Source organism: Argentina silus (assembly GCF_951799395.1).
Source record: "Argentina silus genome assembly, chromosome: 19".
NCBI classification, from domain to species: domain Eukaryota; kingdom Metazoa; phylum Chordata; class Actinopteri; order Argentiniformes; family Argentinidae; genus Argentina; species Argentina silus.
Genome location: NC_139673.1, coordinates 1501982 through 1524666, shown reverse-complemented (window position 1 = coordinate 1524666; position 22685 = coordinate 1501982). Strand labels below are relative to the sequence as shown.

Below are 22685 nucleotides of genomic sequence, written 5' to 3'. Positions count from 1 at the left end.
TGTCAATAAGCAAAGGAACAAACAGGGTAATGTCCTCCTGACAGGATGTAGCTGTCAACTGTGAATAGAAGCTTTTTTACTCTAGCGGCCTCTAAGAAGCTGTCTTCACCATGGTAGCCTCCACCATCCCTACTCTAGTGGCCTCTAAGAAGCTGTCTTCACCATGGTAGCCTCCACCATCCCTACTCTAGCGGCCTCTAAGAAGCTGTCTTCACCATGGTAGCCTCCACCATCCTTACTCTAGTGGCCTCTAAGAAGTTGTCCATGGCAGCCTCCACATCCCTACTCTAGTGGCCTCTAAGAAGCTGTCTTCACCACGGCTGTGCTGCTCCTATCTCTGCAAAGGAACACATAATGAAATGTAAAAAATGCATGAATTCACACTGCATAACCAAATAGCATGACCCCCCCACTCTCCCTCTCTGTCTCTCTCTCTTTCTCTCTCTCTGTCTCTCACTCTCTCTCTCTCTCTCTCTGTCTCTCACTCTTTCCGACTGGCATGGAAGGACTGATCCAATTCCATGCCAGCAGAAAAAAGCTGTTAGGAGCTGAGGTGGAAGAACCAGCAGCCGTCCTGACTGCTCACCTAATTACTTCTTCAGTGCTGATGTCTTCTGACTCCAGACACAGAAACAACACAGTTCAACTTTCAGGCCGAAAACTTTGTCTGACTCGAAAGACCAGAAGCAGATACAAAAAAAGGGTTGAAACACATGTCGATAACCCGGCGTTCAACTCCATGAAACCTTCTGAATGCACAGTATTACCTATCAGGGCCCTGAGGGTAACCCAATGATGTTTTAATTTACAAACAAATGAAGGGAATTGTGTATAGAGGGTATATTTCTCACCGGGAAAACAAATGGGTTTCAGCACACACAATCAATCTGGGTTTATTCTGCTCCTGTGTGGATATTCACAGCTTTGTTTAAATTATCTGATCCCTACGAAACACACCATCAATACATGTCACCTGGAAGATGCACAGCCATGCCAGGAACACAAACACAACAATATATACAGCTATATACAGTAGGATGTATGTATATACACTATATACCTACTATAGTCTATATACTGGCTTCTCTGTAGAATAGCCAATACAAAAAGTGTTAGATTGAAATCTAACCATGGGAGAGACCTGGAGACCTGCTGATGGTGTTAAACCCACAGGAAATCACTTAGTCACTGTGCATGCCTTAGTGAGGCTGTTTGAATTGACCCAAGAACAAAACCATATGTTACCAAACAAGCCCTTAAAGGAGACAGCTAGCAGCTTAACAATTCCTACATTGAAACGGTGTGTTGCGTCTGTCTCGAGGGTCCTAGAACCCTGCTGGTGTAGGAGGTGCACAATAACAAGTTTGGCTACGCCGTCACTGGCTAAGAATTGACAATTTCACTTTATGGCCGTGACATATTATATATAAATATATAAATATATATATATGGTCATGAGGAATTGTCCATTAAAAGTCCTACCTGCCAAAATTGAACTTTTAGAACTCAGGGGAGAAGTTTGCGGTTCCTGCTGTAGGTTTTTCTATATTCGTTTTCAGTTAAGTTTCTGCAGGCAGCGCCCTAACAATGGAGAGAAAGACATAAAACATTTAGCGATAACAGATGTTTATTTTCCCAAGGAGTTACATTACAGAAGAAATAGTATTGCATTTGTTCAGCCCTGCCAAGGCAAGCAACAAAAAAACCAACGTCCAATAAAATAAACAGCCTGTGTGTTTCGATGCAGTATGCAGTGAAAAGCCACAAATAGTGTCAGCTTTACCAAAGCTAATGGTTTAAGCCCCTGGGCCTTAGCCAAGGGGATGACAAACACGTACTCACATGTAATTGCACCATCAAACAAGAGAGACTAATGTCGTGTGACCGAAGCGGATTGTTCAGCACGGGTTCGAAACAATACAGTGTCATAGTCAAAAGTCATTAGAATCTTGTTTATTGTTGAAACATGCTGACTTTGGCAAATACTTAAGGTAACAGGTCTGATTTTATGCTCGTATGGTTGCGGGAGGGAAATTACTTCATACTTTCTTGCCAGCACACAAACACATCACTCAGGTCCTAATGCAAAATGGCTGTGCAGAAATCCAAGCGCTTGTATGCCTCATTGACCCAAGGTTTTATTTGCTTAAAATAGATTCCATTACATATTTCCTAGATTGGTGCAGAATAACAGTCTCTGGCCAAGTAAAGCAGTCACAGATGAGGCTGCAATGAGCTTTGAGAAATTGCATTCAGTGTCAAGCTCAATAAAGCCAGACAGTTGAAACATTGCATTATCTCCCTCTTATTTCTTCTGAATTAAACGGGGCAAAGCAGCTCTGACATTTTTGTTTTCATTATTTATTTCCCCAGACCCCGGCTTTTCAACTAACATGTGATCAGCAATATGAGATTCCATTATGTGTCCTTTTGTCTGGCAAGGGACCGTGATACTGGAGGAATAAGCACGAGAGAGCGTGTGAAGCTGATCTGTTGAGAGCAATGTTTCAGAAAGCTGTTGACGACATGCTCGCCTAATGCAGGGATGCTTGTTAGAAAAGGCTTTCTCTGGCAACAATGACACCACAGGATTAGACTTGAGAACGGGTTCTTCTCTTTTCTCTCTTTTGTGTTTGTTAAACCGGAGAGCGAGGAATGATCACAAGGACTGTGACTGCTATTTGATTAGCTTCCAACAACATGTTTGAATAGAGACAATGGGACTGCTTTGTTTTTGGAAGACGGGTTCCATTGCAAAGCAGAAACAAGCAAGGAGGAAGTCGGGATTGTTTTAAAACAAATGCCATTGGCTTGTGCTGTGTTCTGTTTAGGCCGCTCTCTCTCCCTCTCTCTCTCTCTCTCTCTCTCTCCTTCTCTCTCGGTATTGCAGGGGAATATTAAACACCCGACACGGTCGCTATTCAGCCAAGTAGCTGTTGTGACTTTGAGCTCCGTTTTGAAACAGTAAAATCTCTGCCAGGTTTGGCTGGTAACCAAGCGCTGCTCTCTCACCCCTCCCCTGGGTTAAACACACACAGCAACAAAGCCAACACTCCAGTGACTCTACTGAATGCCAACACGTGGTTTGGATACTCAATCCTGACACATACGAATTAAAACATAGAGAGAGAATTAAGAGAGAGAGAGAGAGAGAGAGAGAGAGAAATAGAAAGGGAAAGAGGCAGAGAGAGAGAGAGAGAGAGAAAGGGGGGGTAAAGAGACAGGGAGAGAGAGAGAAAAAGAGAGAGAGAAAGGTAAAGAGAGAGAGAGACAGAAAGGTAAAGAGAGAGGGAGACAGAAAGGTAAAGAGAGAGAGAGAGAGGTAAAGAGACAGAGAGAGAGAGAAAGGTAAAGAGAGAAAGAGAGAGAGAGAGAGAGAGAGACAGAGAGAGTGTTGGTATCTCCCTCTTAACACCACGGACAGTGGAAGTCTCTCTGTTTCCATGCGCTTGCTTAGCATGCAACCCGTCCCCATCCCCATCCACATCCCCATCCCCACCCCCATCCCCATCCCCATCCCCACCCCCATCCCCATCCCCATCCCCATCCCCATCCCCATCCCCATCCCCACCCCCATCCCCATCCCCATCCCCACCCCCATCCCCATCCCCATCCCCATCCCCAGCTCCAGTTGACTAATGTGCCTCTCAGAGAGGGTATCCGTTATCAGCGTCGATGGCGGCTGATGAAAGGCAAGAGGATTATCTAGCGGCAGCAGGTCGAGCCGGCGACCAACAGTTTGCAGACATTCAGATCCATCTCCAAAAAACGTCGATCAGCGCCTGGCTCTCATCTCCATTAGCACCTATGAGGCCACGGTCTCCATCCATCCCCTCGCTGTCACATAAGCTTAATTGGAGCTGGTAATTATCCAGTCGGCCGATATTAAGTGTCCTATCTGTGGAAATGTGGTTGCTGAAAATGAATAGTCATTGATTAGCTGGAAAACTGACATTCGACTTACTCCTCTTCTTCTTGCACATTAGTCTGGCATTGATTGCTGGCAACAATTCCGGTGTGCTATTCCCACATTGACCGGCCCAACAGTGTTAATGGGTGGTCCAGGCTTGACCAATAAAACCATCCATTATCCCCTCTTCACCCGTCCTAGTGGCACTGACGCCCGCTAGGGAATCGGAAAGCAGACGTCATCTTATCGCCAGAGGTGATCTGGGAGGCCCTCGTCTGATGGCGAGGCCTTCCTGGAATGTTCCGTTGCTTTGCAGCCGTGCGATGTCAAGGATTTCATTGATTCCCATCACTTTTTGGTCTATTTCAGTCTTTGTCAGTTTACTTGAGTGAATGAGGTCTTCATACAGTCCTCTGTGGTCCTCTGTGGCTCGGTTGGTAGAGCATGGCGCTGACAATGCTTAGATTGTGGGTTCGATTCCCACTGGGACCATATACTGAATATATATATATACTTCATATATACTGAAAAATGTATGCACTCACTGTAATGTAAGTCCCTGTGGATAAAAGCGTGAGCTAAATGGCATATATTATTATATTATTAATATGCAGTGTATGTCTTTATGACTCCTATAGATGATCGGCATTGCACGAACAGTACACCTACACAACACTTTGCTTCCTTCAGTCCACTGCAGTATGACACATCGCATATGGAGGTACGGTACAGTCGATACTGTGTGCCTATCAGTGAGTTTATATATGGGACACCATATATAAGTGTATATGCCACTGTGTGCTGCTCTGCTGTATGTTCCATATCTCTCATATCTCTCGCGGCCGTGACCAGAGTATATCTTTATGAAGCAGGAAGGGCGGCTTGAGTTGTTATCGTTATCTCTACGGCTACACTGCAGTGCGTCAATCAGGCCGGTCCTGAACGAGCCTATCAGAACATGACAGGACGGGGGAGGGTCTATCACCGCCAGCCAGACAGAGATTAGGTTGCGCTGAGAAGACTCTCGTTTTATCCACGAGATTAGAACTTGGAAGATGTACTACTCCGCCACGCCGTCGTCAGAGTCTGGCACGTCAGCTGCTCTCTTGCAGCCCGGTAAAGGACATCATGTTGCTATGCCCTTTTTTTCTTTCGAGTTTTTTGTTCGCAATGAATATCCTGACATGTCAAAGGGAACCGTTGTCATGTTTGTTTAGAATTCGCAGGCTGTTTCAACAATATGGAGCCTGTGAGTTCATATTGGCCTGGGAGCTTTAGAATGAGTGTCCTTGGTCCTTGGGGAGCTATTAGATGCAGTGTATGACAACTCCCTTCTCTTGAATAACACCGCGTGGCTAAATCCCTGTCTGGATGGGGATGTCATTATGAAGCATTCAGAATGAGATTCAGAATGAGAGCGGTTTCAGGTTCAGAATGAAAGCAGGCAGAGCTGAACTGGATGATTCACTCTGTGCCGCAGGCCATGGTAGGAGATCTATGAACACCTTTGAACAGTGTTTTGTTGCTCAAGGTTATTTGTCTTACCTGAGGCCCCCATGAATGAACACACAAAGTTAAAGTAAAGTTATTGTTGCAATAGAGAAACAGTTAGTTGATATTGTGAGCAAGCAAGCACATTTGGTCCCCCTTGCTCTGACAGGAACACAGTGTACTAGACTAGACTGTATTTTGGATTGTGAGTTCATTTATTTGATCTATTTTATTCAGTCCTTTATTTATCCAGGTGAGTCCCATTGGGATATGAATCTCTTTTCCAAGCGAGCCCTGGCAAAGATGCAGCTTGTTCCGACCAGGACTAGCTCTGCCAGCATGGCTGTGCACAGGACTTTAACTCTCTCTGCTCTGACATACTAGACTGACTAGAACATCGATGTCCAGTCAATCAGTTGTCTTCCCCTTCCCCTAGGCCTTTCCCCACGTCTCAATTGAACTCCGTCAGTCAGAGGAGGCTACTGGCTGTTTTTAATTCTGTCCTCTCTCCAAGGGTTCCTTCCTTTATCCAAATGGAGACCACTCAGCTGTGGGAAGCCCGTGTTCATGCATTCATTGCTCATACCGCTTGTCCGCACAAGCAATCTCTTTATGTTCTGCATGTATGGGTAACCTCCTCGGGCTCGGATGGCAGGGCGTCCAGGCGCTTTTTTGGGGGGGACATCTATCATCGTAACACAGGTAGGCAGTTTAATAACGCGTGTGTGGGCTCGGGGAGAGAAGCAGGACATTTATTTAATGTAACACGGGTGTCATTAGGGACTGACAGGAGGCCTGCAGAGGAGAAATGACCCCCCTGACACTCCCACCTGCTAAAGCCGTAGAGGTGGAACAGCCATCGAAAACACAACCCTGCCGCAGACAGACAGGGAACCAGGTTAAAACACAACCCTGCCGCAGACAGACAGGTAACCAGGTGAAAACACAACCCTGCCGCAGACAGACAGGGAACCAGGTTAAAACACAACACTGCCGCAGACAGACAGGGAACCAGGTTAAAACACAACCCTGCCGCAGACAGACAGGTAACCAGGTTAAAACACAACACTGCCGCAGACAGACAGGGAACCAGGTTAAAACACAACCCTGCCGCAGACAGACAGGTAACCAGGTTAAAACACAACACTGCCGCAGACAGACAGGGAACCAGGTTAAAACACAACCCTGCCGCAGACAGACAGGTAACCAGGTTAAAACACAACCCTGCCGCAGACAGACAGGTAACCAGGTGAAAACACAACCCTGCCGCAGACAGACAGGGAACCAGGTTAAAACACAACCCTGCCTCAGACAGACAGGGAACCAGGTTAAAACACAACCCTGCCGCAGACAGACAGGGAACCAGGTTAAAACACAACCCTGCCGCAGACAGACAGGGAACCAGGTGAAAACACAGCTTCAGTAGTTTCCAGTAGTTACAGTTTCCATGGGTTACAGTTAGAGGAAAATGGTAATGTTAAGAATATTTTATGGTCTTTTTTTCTGTCTAAAATATACAGTACAGGATGAAACTTTGTGTTTACACTAAAGCAATGATAGTTCTTGACTGCATCCGAACAGATGGCGAAGTCCATCGCAAGGCAAAACACCAGAAGTACTTTACTTAGGCTTTACACTAAAGCTGTGGTAATACCCTTGGAGTTCTTGTAGAACCATAGAGTTCTGTTAGAGCAAATGGTAATGCTAAGAATATTTTCTGTTTTTTTTTTTTCCGAGGCATATGAAACCGTGTCTGTACGCTAAAGCAGTGATAGTTCTTCAGTGCATCTGAACAGATGGCGAAGTCCATTTCAAGTCAACACATTCTGAGCGAGAAATGTTTGTATTGCGGTTTCCCTTTTGATTAATATTTCACGACGATGTTCAACACCAAACCGTTATCTTTAAAAGCTATAAACACATTGTATAGAGAAGACAAAGTTGATATAGAAACAAAGAAGGCTGCTGACGCTGAGGCAGTCTGACATTAAAAATCTTGAAGTTTGCTGCTTTACTTCTGTCCTTATTCTACACTGCCCTGTTGAATTACCTGTGTGTGTGTGTGTGTGTGTGTGTGTGTGTGTGTGTGTGTGTGTGTGTGTGTGTGTGTGTGTGTTTCATTGTCCATTGTCCAGCGCCAGATCACTTGTTTGTCATTGTGTGTGTTCAGTGACCAGATAACATCCCCAATGCTTTCTGCGAGTGTTGCTTCTGAATGTTGATTATTTGTTCCCTGTGAGTGTTTCCCGCATAGCACTTCACACCACCTCCACCACCACCACCACCACCAACACCACCATCCTACCACCACCACCACTACCACCACCACCAACACCACCCCACCACCATCCTACCACCACCTCCACCATCACCACCTCCCACTAGAAAAAGCCCACTAGTGAGTCATGCATATTGGATGAGACATGCAGCAGATGATCTTGGGCCTCCAGTCAGCCTGGTATTAATTAAATATCACAGCCTCCACTTCAGAAACGTATTTCATGGCACATTCTCCCTCCTCTGTCTGAGCCTGAGCTGTGGAACTGGCCTAGCTGGGTCTCATTCTTAGCCTTTCAGCCTCTCCTGATCACATATCACTGCTCCAACCTCGGCTGGGATGTCTGACTTGATTTGATTTGTCTGTGTGTGTGTGTCTGTGTGTGTGTGTGTGCATCCGTGTGCATGTGTGCATGCATGTGCGTGCATGCTTGCGTGTGTGTGTGCATGCATGCATGCATGTGCACGTGTGTGTGTGTGTGTGTGTGCATGCGTGTATGTGTCCGTGTGTGTGTGTGTAAGTTTTATCGTCCATTGCCCAAAACCAGAACCCTTTTTTCTCATGGCCGCAGGTGTTCTGAGGTCTGCTGTCTGCTCCATTGGTATTCTATAACAGCAAATGAGCCTGTGAGAAGTCCCAGAGTCAGGGAGACAGGGAGGAGAGGTCACCTAGACAGTGTAAACATCCCTGTCTCTCTGTCTGTCAGAGGTCTGACCCTGTTTACACCCTGTCTGCCCTCAGTGAAATGCCATACACGTCAACCTCCATATTAGGCAGTGGGACAGCAAAACAGAAAACATGTTCTGGATCTTTCTAAATGTCAAATGAGTCTGTGGCGTCTGGCTTAGTTCCCCTGTCACTTTGTCAGTGCTTTGTTTGTTCTTGAGGGTCTCGTTGATTACGCCCGCATCACAGGCTGTTGCTTCACCATGTTTGACCTCTGAACTTTCACCTGAGACAAAGTTCAGGCTAGTAGATAGTGTTGCTGGCTCTGGACCACACATTCCCCAAATGGGCGGGGGGTCGACCGCTGTGTCAGTCGCTTCCCATGCTGCATGTCTGCCTGTTTCCACCTCCTTTATTTCTTATGCTATTTAAACTTTATTTTTGCAGGGAGTCGCATTGAGACCAAGGGAGCCCTGCATACACACTGTTTATAACCATACATAATACACATACAAAATTACATATTAAAACGCAATCAAGAAAAACAAATACATTTTTCAACAAAGAGGTCCTCAATCAAAAGTTTAAAACTTCCCTGTGTGGCACCAGAGCAACTTGACTCATGTGTCTAGAAGAAGAGCAAAAAACACGAAGGAAGAATGGATTGTTTAAAACAACATCAACAACATAACCTTCACCAATGGCCGTCTCACAGGGTTTCTTCTTCTCAATCTGTCACTGCCTGCTTCACGCTCTCCTCTGTCCACCTCACGTTAAGCCCCTGTCCTCCCAGCTCCTCATCATTTTTCTCATATTTTACAAAGTAGGAGACTGTTTATGTAGCCTACACGGAGTTTGGCATTTACCCAGGAAACAAATCAGTTAGTGCAGAATGCCTCAAAGAGAGAAGTATGTCCACTGCACGCCTGAATTCTCCTTTTTATTCCACATCTTTTCTTTAAAAGAATGTCTATTTGGATGATGGCCCAGAAGTCTTTCTCTTCCAGAGACGACGTGTGAGCTGAATTTAAAACTGCACGGCATTCTTCTGAATACACAGCGTGTGAGCTGATACTCAAACAGGGGGACTCCTCGCCAGCAACTTTGAACCTCTTGTTATTTCCTCCTGTTACAAAGGTCGAGGCTTCCCCCGAACATCTCTCACCTTCGCTCACCTGCCTACATGGGGAGAAATCAACACCACCGCTCTCCTCTGATCTCCTTTGATGATGTCTGCTGGGCTGGCCTGATCCTCAGAGGGAAGGGCAGAGGGGGCTCTCTCCCCGCTGGGAGATAAAGCCCAGTTAATGGATCACTGAGTTAATCAACCGCAGGGAGAGCCTGGTTGAAGTGGATGAATGATTTGACCCGTTGGACTGCATGTTGTCCTCTGGGGGACAGAAACACACGGTAGTAACACAATCAGGAGGAGAGAGAGAATGAAGAGATATTTCTATCGGTGTGATTATTATTTCATGCGGTGACAGTCGATTGTGTGCGTTTGATGTAATGCGTAGCTAAATTATTAATATCTTAGTTGGAATGAACGGGGAGAGAGAGAACGGCATTCCTTTGCCTCTAGTCAGTCTAGTTTTCCCTTTTGGACGAGCAGCGGTGGATAACTTATAACTTATTCACACGTCTCCAAGGTGTTAGACAATTACACAAACTTAACCGCCCAGAAGGAAAAAAAGCCCTACTTCTCTCTTTCTCAAAATAAAAAATCACAGCAGCATGCACACATTGCTGTACATTAAGATTCGGAGGGGAAAGGGCTGTTACATATGCAGTGACTTTCTTAGACTAAAACGGAGACAGAGGCTGAGGGAAGGGAGGTATGTAGGGTGGTATTTTTTTTTTCTCCAGTTCAGTTCGCACAAGGTGTTGTGACTTCAAAAGAAAAAGGGAGATTTATATTCAGCTTCATATCTCCCCCTTTTTCCATAAATAGTGTCTCAGTTCTTGCCCATGAATCACAGCATTCAGCCCAGGAATCCCCCACCTGAAACTCCTACCAGGAAATAGACCATTTATAACAGTTACTGCTCTGGCATGGGGGGGCCTGTAGAAAATTCTCTGGGTTAAAGTCAAACGGTTGTGCTCAGTGCTGGTGTCGAAGCGGGTTGGGATCTGAAAGAAAACATGTGTGGAAGGATTTATTGTACAGTGTGTGCATCATGTCTGTCTACGTCTGAGGAGGAGCCCGTTGGAAAAACAGCTGTTAGTGTTTGTTTGCTCTTTAAGGTGCTGCCTCTAGTTTTCGAACCGAAACACCCCCCCCGGATGGATTTATGTGTCTATCCCTCCAAGAGGAATATTTCAACAGGATCATATAGGATCCTTCTGTGTCCTCCCACATGATCCAGGAGAACATAGCCTCCTCAAGCACTGCTCCGGTGAGGATGAGATCCAAGAGCTTCTGGGTAGCTAATCAGGAAGATCCCATTGCTTTTGCTAATGATAAATCACTTCTGTCTGTCTCAGACCACAAGGTGCAAATAGCTGTATGTTCATGTGAATGAACGGAGATGCAGGCTTCCTAAGTCCATAGAAAACAGACTGGGACCTCTGAAAAGCTTAATTGGATGAGTGCTACAGCACAAAGGCCATCCTTCAAGGCCAGACTGAATTGAGAGCAGGATTACTTCAGAGTAACCATCCACCTATGAAACCTTATTCAGAATGGAAATCTTAACCACTCTGTTGTGTTTTTCCCTCCCTTGTATTGATTTTTCTTCCTGAGAGAAGTTGAGCTTGACGCAGTAATAGGAATCTGTAAAAACGAGTTGTGGGTTTCATTGCGAGGGTCACCGACATCTTCTCTCACACAAAAACTGTGTTGTTTGTTACCACCACTTACAGTGCTTTACAGAAAATAACCGTCGCGGTTGGACGGGTGTGATACAAAGAAGTTTGCTTTTTACAGGTGCACTCAACCTCTTTCACTTTACAGCTTGTCATCAGATGTTTTCGGGGAAGCAACACAGCTTATTTAGATGTTTTTTTGCTTAAAGGAGCAAGGCAGTTCGTTGAAATTTGCCACCTTGGGGCACCGCGGCGAAATTCAGTTTGAAGTTCCAAAAAACAACATCGGCCCTAATAATACAAATATAACCCCCGTCCCCCCTGAAATGGACTTGCGGTGTCAGACATTAGCTGTTGTGTTTCTGCACGCGCGCACGATTCACAGAGGCAGCCACCAGAAGCAGAAAGGCTGAAATCAGTGAGTCCACTCTCCTAGAACAACCCTGGCAGTCACAACAGCAATGTTTGTATGCAACAGACGTCAAGTTGTTGCAAACAGTCGCCCCACAATTCGACTTGCTCCGACCGAGCATCGGCCCTAATAATACAAATATAACCCCCGTCCATCATCTCAAACTGGTTTCTTGAACATGACAATGAGTTCACTGTACTCCAATGGCCTCCACAGTCACCAGATCTCAATCCAATAGAGCACCTTTGGGATGTGGTGGAGCGGGAGATTCGCATCATGGATGTGCAGCCAACAAATCTGCAGCAATGATGCTATCATGTCAATATGGACCAAAATCTCTGAGGAATGTTTCCAGCACCTTGTTGAATCTATGCCACAAAGAATGAAGGCAGTTCTGAAGGCAAAAAAAAAGGGTCCAACCCGGTACTAGCAAGGTGTACCTAATAAAGCAGCCGGAGGGTTGCCACCCTCAGACAGACGAGACACCAGACACCAAGATGGCCGTCTCTTTGAAAAGCACTGCAGGATGTGCCAATCATAGCAGAGTGGCTGGTACCTGGAGTTCTGCCTTGAACTCAATGACAACAGCCTCTTGTCCATTGAAGCCATGATGCTGGTACTGCTGCGCTTTGTGTTTTCCTTCCAATGTGAAGTAACCGTAGCAACTGGTGACCCAGTTCCAGAATCATCACACGTCAGTAAACAATACAGACAGATTTGGTGACTTTCTATGAATTTGGGATTCCTATTTACAGCGACTTGATATGTGATATTTAGAAACTATATCTGATTATGTTATCCCAGAAATGGAATTATTGATAAACTAGGCTTATCTAGTGTATGCATATCACAGTCAGAGATGGAATAGAAATGATGACTCAGAGGAAAAGGAGAAGAAGAGGACGAACAAAACAAAGAGAAAGAGAGGATGGTTTACAAACAGGAAGTAAACATTTAAGAGAGCTACCATCGGAGTACAGTGGCCATTGGAGTACAGTGAACTCATTGTCATCCCACTGTTCCCACTGTTCCCACTGTTAATAAGCCTGGACAGTCTTAAAGGCATCGCTAAACATAAAAACAACGGTTTCATCAGCATCTCTACATCACACCCACATCTGCTCATCTTCTCATATTCATTCGATATTTACCTGCGACCGGTTTTAATTAGTTTAGTTTGTTTGTTGTAGCACCTTCCCCCCTGAGAGGATTTAGTTAAATAGCCATTACTATGTGTGGCAGCAGGCTGTATCTGTGGCCTAATCATCCATGGAAGATTCCAGTGGTGGTTTGATGAATTTGGGCCAGGCCTTCTCCGTGTGATCCCTGTGAGTAATACCGGAGAACCGCCCATGTTAGTGAAGAGGTTAATGGAAGGTTAATAGGAAAGGGAGCCGTGTACGCCGAAAAAACCTTGATTCATTATGCAAATTGTGTTTTAGGAAAAATATGGTGGATGCTGGGTATCCATGCTAATTAGTGGATCAAGCCTGCTTGTAGTGGAGAATATGGGTGCCTTTGATGTTTGACTTGGGGGAAAAGATCTAATTATTTGCTTCGTTTAAGGTTGATATCAGTGGATTAGAGGAATTGTGTGTAAACACAGAAATGTTTACTTGGAAATATGTTATCTGTTAAGGATATTCAAGCCTCGTCTTTGACAAATTATTGTTTAATTCAGTAATTCACATAAAGCCAGTCAATCTGCTGTCTTCGCTGTTCATGGCATTGGTCAGTGTTCTGACATTGTTATAAAGGTTTTATGACATATTTGTTTAAATCAAGTGTTTCTGAGAACACTTTCATATCAATCCTTTGTTATGTTTTTTTGATATAGCTTTCCAGTAACTCCTTCTTCTAATTTGCTTGGCACAAGAGTTCTCCTTCCCCAGCATCCTAGTTCTGGTACATTCTCTCCACTCAGGCCCTGTGGCATTTGAAATTGCCTGATGGATAGTTCTTGAACAGAATGGGTGTTTGTTTTATTTAACCAGTCAAAAATGACCGATCTATATCCCTTAATGCTGTAAGCCCCAGGTGGCTGGTATTTGTGAACATGCGTTTCTCATTGTAATGAAAGGAGCAGGTGACCTTGCTGTGTTTATGTGGTTCTGTGGCTTGTTAGGTTGGCTGCTCAGCTATCTGGCTTTGGACCAGATCAACCCCAGATGCGTTGAGCTCTGAAATGAAAGGGGAGTAGGGGTTTGTTGGGTATGTATGTGTGTGTGTGTGTGTGTGTGTGTGTGTGTGTGTGTGTGTGTGTGTGAGGAAGAGGACGAGGGTTGCCAACACCTATATCACAAAGAGTTCAGTCATGACAGTTTAAACATTTATGGCTAGAAAGCGGTAGTACGTTTATGCTTGGCATAATTGAATGCTCTGTATAGCTCCCTGCCTGTAATAAAACGACCACAACATACAAGTAGACACTGTGGCAGGGAGCCCATGGCTAATCAAACCCCCGTAGGTACAGTAGGCTGCAGACAGAGTGGCTGGGGACTCTCATACCCGGTGCAACGTGTGACAACTGTTGAAGGCTATGGAGGAGTGTAAACTTGGCTGTTTTTAAGCCTCTGTCCCTTGAACATGTGATGGATGTTTTTGCTTATGTGTGAACCAGCTGTCCTGTCACCCGACGGACAACTGCAACTTTGAATTAGAGTGTCTGAGCTACCGCGATGCTCAATTCAATTTGATTTCACCCGCATGTTTTTTTTTCACCAGTATGAGGCAATGCTGCGAATGAAAAACATTGGTGTTGTTATTTCCTTGGTAGTCATCGAGAGACTACTGTACTAATACAGTATCAAAGGGGGGATCTTCTGAAGGCCTTCTTTCATCATTTGCCTGAAATACATGTACTTTAAGCTCAAGGAGCGTTAGTGCCGTGGGGACCCCGAGTATGAAAAGGCATTGGAAAGGGCATTTCTGGATTATTGATGAAACTCATCAAATAATTCAGGGAAAATGTACGGGATAAAAAAATGTACAGGATAAAAAAATGTACAGGATGAAAATGTACAGGATGTTACAGCATTAATGAATGGATTTCATTTATGAAACACACAGTAGGTGCTCATAACCCAGACTGACTGGCTGCCCGGCTGGCTGGCTGGCTGACTGACTGACTGGCTGACTGACTGACTGACTGACTGACTGGCTGGCTGGCTGGCTGGAAGAGGTGAAGGCATCCAGGACATGAACACTCACTTCCATTAGGGATCCTGGTTAAAGCTGCAGCTAAGAGACTCCAGGGGATACAACACTATAAGGAACGTTCCCAGTCCATTAGCTCAAGGCTGCAGCGGCAGGCAACACAGCTACACAGCATCCATAGGAGTCTCTCTCTGTCCACCAGCTCAACGCTGAGGCACGCTCGGGCCGGTGTTTTTAAAATAAATAAAAGCTGCTGCCTTTTTAATTAGATTTTATTGATCGAGAGAGACCGGTCTCTGTAATTGACTGAGCAAGATGAATGCTTGCTCTGTGTGAGATCAGGTCAGCTGTACAGAACCATGTAGAGCAGGGGAGGCTGGTAGAGGCCGTCCCCAACCGGCCTCCACTAATGTGCATGTAGAGTCACCGTACATTAGTACAGTACAACAGTCAAGCTCCTGACAACAGCTGCAGAACAAATAGAGTACTTTATACCTTGATGATTAATTCAATTACTCGAATTGGACACCTAGAAAGACCCACATGACACTCATTTAAGGGGCTGTAATTGCTTCCGAGTGTGTAGCTGCTTGACAGGCACTGTACTGTAACCTATTATTACAGTGGCTTGTTAACTCTTTCTGTAAGTGAGACATCCTGCTTTGTGTGTGTGCGTGGCATGTATGTGTGTGTGGCCATCCGTCTGTCTGCTCGTCTGTGTGTGTGTGTGTGTGTGTGTGTGTGTGTGTGTGTGTGTGTGTGTGTGTGTGTGTGTGTGTGTGTGTGTGTGCTGCACTGGGGCTCCTTTTTGGTCGCATGTCATGAGGGAAATTCATGTATTTGTTTTCTCCTTCTCGGTAACGCACTACAGCACTGAGCCTCAGGAGGGCTGTGTGGTTGCCTGGGGGGGCTCTAGATTCTACCTCATTTGCCACAACATCTGGTTAACAATCTGACTCACAGCTCTAACTGCTGAACAGAACAGTGCTCCATCTTGAACATGGAGATGGGTTTTTCAGAGTAAAAGAGAATTAAAAACAAAAACACAATGAACCTCTGTTCATTTGAATGCCTGCAGAGAAAGAAAGAGAGAGAGAGAGAGAGAGAGAGAGAGAGAGAGGAGTCGGATCAAGCTGTTCTGTCTAAATTGGCAATTCATCAGCCACGCTAACGAAAACGTGTGAAACGATATGATTTCTCAAATGCAAAGTTAATTGAACGCTTTTTTCAGTGTGTGTGAATCTAATTAAGCAGGGATGCTGCGTCAGACTCAAGGGAGAGCAAGCAGCCAGCTTGTTCTCACAGGGGTCCCTGGTGACGTGGCCATGCATGGTCTCCTTCGTTCGGCCCTCGATCTTTTGAAAGCAATACAGCTCTGAACAAACACGCGGATCAACAAGAGATGCAGCCGCAGTCCTCGAGATGAAATTTTAATTTCTCTCAGCTCATTTAATCCACATTAGCAACTGTTAATAAAGACGCCGGGACCTGGATTGTCTCTGACGTTTTGAGCTCTAAAACACAATTCATTAATGACAAAAGGTTCGATATCGATGAGCTTTGTCATTCCACCACGGCGGACATGCACGTATTCCAGCAAAAACATTTCTAGGTCTCCGGAGCATTTAGAAAGGCCAAACATTTTTCAGAAGGCTGTTTGCTGAGCTAGATATTGTTAAAATCGAGTAACGCTGATGGTCAAGCCCCCAGGCTTCATAGCAGCCATGACTTGGTCACAGGAGATCAATCGACCGTCTGGCGGGCACGCCACAAAACCTAGTGGCCACTCGTGGTACTGTTGTAATTTTCACTTGTAGTTCCTGCCCCAAAATTGCCAATGTAATTCCAATGGTGGAGTCTGTATTGTTCCTGGCCAAATGAGGTTGATTCCATGGTGACTGTGATGTTCTACAATTACCTAAAATATACAAATTCATGCCTTGGCCGTCGTAAAAAAAAAATGTCCAGATTGGACGTTAGAAGCATTTCTCTTCCCTCTGTAAAGCGCTGACGTCATGTGACAGAGTCGGAGCCAGCCGCGGGGCGGGAACGCGCAGGGATCGCATCAGCATGAGCGAGGCACTGAGAACAGTCATGGAAACCTTAGCAACCGTGCTAGACTTGGCCGCGTCAAAACCAGAAGTGCCGCAACAATTGAACACTAACGTAGATAAAATCATATCCTGTGTGCATTATAGGCCAGTACATGCATTACCCTTTTACATATTCTCAGTAATAGTTATAATATGGCGCTACAGTATACGGCAAGATCCTGAATGCAAGATGGCAATATAGGCCCACTAAAAATGTAATGATGATTAATTGATTTTAATGACGACTACGTTGCATAACAAATAGTTCATTATGACAATAAAGGCACTAATGTTGAAAATGATGAGGCTGTTATGATATGTGCTGTAAATTATGAGTGTGCCTAAGGTGATGGCGAAGTTTAAGGACAATGAAATTGAAGTGATAATTAATATTTGGCCGACTCAAGAGTTCAAATGAATAAATGATGACAGCTTTATCACACGTGTGGAAGAGCCACTTGATTTAAAGTATTAGCGCTATGCTCAACAGTTTGTAGAGATTCTGACAGGGTAGGTCAGGTGAGGGGAAGAGGTTGGTTTGTGGTTAGATTCTGATCTAGATCAACCTGATCTCTCCCCCAACTGGAGTAACTTCTTTATTACTTGTGTTGTTTACCCCGAAATGTACATTTGCAATGTTATGAGAACATTACAGAGCTGTCTCCTGCCCTGAAACAAAGCTGACATTTCTGGCATTAGGCATTCTGCCAGCTACGGTGATGCATATGTATTTATCTCTTCTAACGAGTAGACACACAGATCTCATCAAATGCTAGTCATGTGCATGTGTCTTTCTCAGCTGAATGGGTTGTCAAACAAATTGCTTGTTTACACGTGTGGAGGATGAAACATCATATCTCAGTTATTGAAGCATTTAGTCGGATAGGAAGAACATTTTAATTGTTTTCTGAAAACATGGCTTCAGTATAAAGCTGCCCCTCGGTTATTTCTCAGTGTGTTATTCCCCCAAAGTCAGGTTTCAAGGCTGCGTTCTTTTTCATTCTGCCTTACTTATCACCGAACCACAAACATTTGGCAATTAAGAGAGAGGTGCCTGGAAGGACAGATAGACTTTATCTTGTTTATTAGGCGAGGACGCCGGGTCCTTGTGCAGAGCCATCTCGGGGCCTTTTGGATTCACCAAGGATGAATAACACAGACGTTTCGTTCATCTGGAGACTCGGTGCTTCTGTAGTGATGCATGTTAAACGTTGTTTCTGTCTCCTTGCAGAGAGTGTGTTCAATTAACCACAGTCATGGCCAGACAGGGAATGAGGCTGTTTTTCTCACAGTCGCTTTCTCTCGATGCTGAAAGCCCTGTTTGACTCATTTCCGCCTCAGAACCAGACCCAACTAAACATTAGGCATATGATGATCAGATGCAAAAGCAGGATGCCATTTGATAGGCAACACCTTGAAGTTTTGTGTGGATGTGCTCAGATCATAGTTCAGAATAACACACTGCAGTACACATGACAAGGAGATAAAGTAATCAATAATTAAATTCATACTCAAGTTAAAGCAGAATTCGGGCCCAATTAAGGGCCTGTCCGGCTTAAGAGGTTTGGCACCATGTATTATTGAACCCTCTCTGTGGAAAGGCTCTTCTTCTACACTCTCCTCCTCTTCTCTTCTCTTCTCATTCTCTTCCTCATTAAGTCCCATAGGGCAACTCAAATGCTCTCCTTTCCAGAACATATAATATATTAGGTATGAAGCACGCCTCTTCCCTGCCTCCTAGTTGTTGATGTGATTTTCCAGCTGCTGGTTAGTATTGATCATTGTTCCACTGGGTCGTCTGGATTCAACTACTATTGATTTTACATCAGTTGTCACCCGCATCTTTAGGCCAGAGTGACTCTGTCTTCAGTCTCCGGTCTTCAGACGTATTCTGACACCCTAACGTGGGTGGATGTTGTTGTTCTTGTCATGTGTGGAAAAACAATTATGCTTTAAATACTCTGCCAAAGCTGGTTTACAGAGAAATGCAGCAAATCATTCCAGGCACTCTTAGCAGTGCCTAGCTACTGTACAACAGCCATTTTCAGTAGCCTTCAAATGGGAGCATCGTGGCTGCATAGTAAATTACAGTTTATAAATAACAGTACCTCACGCAAACAAACACACAGAGCAATACAGAATTTAGTCTATATTTGCTCTTTTGTGAGGTATTTTGTTTACATTTTGTGGGGAGAATTGAAGCGAATCCCATTCCTCACCATCTATTCATAGACTTTCTATAGTGTAGTGAAGCAATCACCGGTTACAGATACCAGTGCTGCCAATCAGAGAGAGAGAGAGAGAGAGAGAAGAAGGAGAGAGGAGGTTGTGGAGGAGAGGAGAGACGACAAGCCATCACTCTTGTCCTCGTTGTCTAATAGGTTCTGACACACCTCCCTGGGGTCTGCAGCCGGCTGGGTACACACTGTACACAACTAAATGGCCAGGCAACGTTAGCATGCACTTCCTTTTAACAGCCTCAACATGACAGGCAGAGAGACGTGTGTGTGTGTGTGTGTGTGTGTGGTGTGTGTGTGTGTGTGGATGGGTGGGTGTGTGTGTGTGTGTGTGTGTGTGTGTGTGTGTGTGTGTGTGTGTGTGTGTGTGTGTGTGTGTGTGTGTGTGTGTGTGTGTGTGTGTGTGTGTGTGTGTGTATGGGTGGGTGTGTGTGTGTGTTGTTCTGGAAAATACATTGATAGAACTGTGTGAAGAACATACACTTTCATATGACGGATACAACTTGTGTGAATACTGTGATTACATTTTCTCCCTGTATTACCACACCACACCTCTAAAAGTTCTATAGTCATTGTTTTGAGAAACGACGGATGATTACCATATGGATAGCGGTGGTTTCGGAGGGAGTGGTGGGGGAGAGCGAGAACAAGGGAACAGACCCATCTTGCCGACAGGAAGGTGGATAAGTATGAAATGTTGAACACCAATTGATCAGTAAGAAAGCGCCGATTGATCAGTAAGAAAGTCTCCCTTGGCGGCGCCTACCATGATGTTTCATCTGTATAAAAGATGATCGCCTCTTCAGACTTGCGCTGAACAGACCCCCGGATTTACATTGGGCTGCTGTTAGGCTCTTGTCTCTTGTTTGCAAGCAATAATAAATACCGGACTCAAATATTGTGGCTACTCAGGACTTTGTTTATTGAATTGTTTCTTGAGTGGTAAATCCTAGACATCCACCACAGTGTGTGTGTGTGTTTGTGTTTGATCAAAATGCATAGCATAAATCTCACACCGACACCGTACACATTCAACGTCAATGTCATATTCCCACACGCCAGCCAGTGCTGAAAGTCACATCAAAATTACCTGCATTTTTTCGGCCCTGAAGCACTTAAGTGCGTGTCATTTTTGTGTATCATACTTACAATAATAGCCACTATTTGTTATGTTTTAGTAGCTCTTATACAACGTGTTTGTCCATATCTACCACTCATATTAGACTACAGGAACATAATGTGGATGTTATGACTCCCATCAGCATGCTGTTTATTGGCAGATGTTCATCATACAAGCCGAGGCGCCTTGGATTGAAATGTATCTCAACACCACGGGAGTAACTACTTCATAGGGCTGCCATTTATTAATTACAGCCCTATATTACACTGTATAACAATGTTAGAGCTTGTTGATGTATTCGTAGCCTTGAAGCTTCAGAGGGCAGAGTCGACGAGGTGTAGTGGGAAGATCAATGCCCCTGAACCAGACCACTCCAGTCGTACCCGGGCTGCCAGACTGTGTGAGCGTGGCTGTAAATGGCTGTCTTGGGGACTGTGCTCTGCACTGAATCAATATCCAGTTAATTTCAGGCCACACTCGGATTCTCTGAAGGAGGCTCATGCCTGGGCCTTCACTGTCTGTCGATAATCAGGACACCTCCTGCTAAGACACCCTGGCAACATCCTAGGACACCAACGGAGATGGATGCATGGTCCTCTGTGGCTCAGTTGGTGGAGCATGGCGCGAACAATGCTTTGGTTGTGTGTTCGATTCCTGCTGGGACCATGTATACTGACAAATGTATGCGCTCTGCAATGTAAGTTGCTTTGGATAAAAGTGTCACCTAAATGGTGTCTATTTATACATATCCAGTAAACCTGGTTCAGACAACGTTGATTATGATTAGAAAAAGAGTTATTGAGTGAAGCATTATTGTTAAGCAATGAGTTGGCTTGATACTGTAGCTACAGGAGATGCCATTGTGCATAATATATTAATATGTGTAGTTTATATACATGTAATATGTTTGTATTTGTAGTGGTGCGGTAAGAGCATGAAGTATGAGAAACTAAAATATAGGACACTAAGCTCTCTTGAGAACACAAGGGGTCAAACATCTGCTTGAATGACATTGAGTTTATTTTGGCCCAGATACAGTTTTGATGATGATGATGGTTGTGATGGTGATGATGATTATGGTGATGATAATGATGGTAGTGATGATGATGATGATGATGATGATTATGGTGATGATGATGGTGATGATGATGATGGTGGTGATGATGATGATGATGATGGTGGTGATGATGATGATGATGGTGGTGAGGATGATTATGGTGATGATGATGGTGGTGATGATGATGGTGGTGATGGTGATGGTGGCGATGATGATGATGACGATGACGATGATGATGCATCAGTCTAACTATAATGTCCTCTCTTCTTCTTCTCCTCCTCCCCACAGTGTCACCAGACGCCGCGAACGACCACCGACGTCACCACCACCCTCAGGGATCAGAGGACTACGACGCAGGGAGATCCAGCAGCTCACAGAACCAGAGACCCCGAGGCTTCACCCCGGCCTTGATATTGACTTGCTTCCTCACGTTACTCTCCTTGTAAAGGAGCGTGACCCCTCTCAAGACTCAGTTCTTTTGTATTTTCCTGCATCTGGAAAATAAAGAAATAAAGAAATAAAGGCCCCTTCCCCCTCCCCCAACCACCCCCCCCCCCCCCCCCCCCAGCGGTTGTGGGTGAATGTCATGTACTGTATGGAGGCGCCCACGCCGGTGGACACGCAAGACACAGAAATGTGTCGTAACGGAAAGAGGAAAATCGATGGTGAATGAAAGCCGTCTACTGTGTCTTTGTGTGCAGTGACGTCTACAACGGAATAGGAGACACAGTAAAAATACTGCTTGTGTTCCAATAAGCATGCTGGGGTACTATGTAGAATGAAGCCATGTGTCGGCATTGGCTACGCTTTCTGGATGATATGCTAAAGTGTTTATTGGAACATATATACATTTATATATATATATATATACACTGAGATTTCTGTACCTGACATTTTGTGTCACTAACAACCTAATAATACTGAGATATTTAAAACGGCTAATGTCACTGCCGTGAATTACCCACTTCTCCTTTCAAAACCATGACAATTGAATAACCTAATTTTTTTTTATGATGTAAAAAAAAGTGAAATTAATTTAATCTTATTTCATCAGATAATATATTTGATGCTTATAACTATGTAATATGCTTTAGCACACTGTTGGCTATTACAGAATGGGAAAACGTTACGTTTATCTGCTTCTTCGGTTTTGTGTGGTATCATGTTGTTCTGTTTATGCTACAATACAGCTCCTCAAATGTCTTTTTAAAAAAGGAATCCTGTCGTTTATTTCATACTCGACGATGATTGACAGGCTTTGTCAACAACTATAGTCCTCATATAATAATATTATATATTATAATAATAAGGTTTATTTCTGTCTAAAGATTCACAGTCCTGTCTATCACTACGTGTCATACACCTTATACAGTCATCATGCATCAAATCCTGTCTGGAATTCATTCATTCAGATTTATTGAGTTGGTGATTCATGGGCAGATTTTCTCTTTTGATGACGC

At 44.5% G+C, this 22685-nt stretch overlaps 1 protein-coding gene across 1 annotated transcript in view; it reads left to right on the top strand.

Moving 5' to 3' along the window:
- Positions 1–22012, top strand: part of gpc5a (glypican 5a) — a 113988-nt gene extending 91976 nt beyond the window's left edge. The window contains exon 8 of the mRNA XM_083691606.1: positions 21514–22012. Coding sequence (XP_083547732.1) covers positions 21514–21671 — 158 coding nt within the window. The 3' untranslated portion in view covers positions 21672–22012. The remainder of the gene's footprint in view (positions 1–21513) is intronic.
- The last annotated feature ends 673 nt before the right edge of the window (positions 22013–22685 follow it).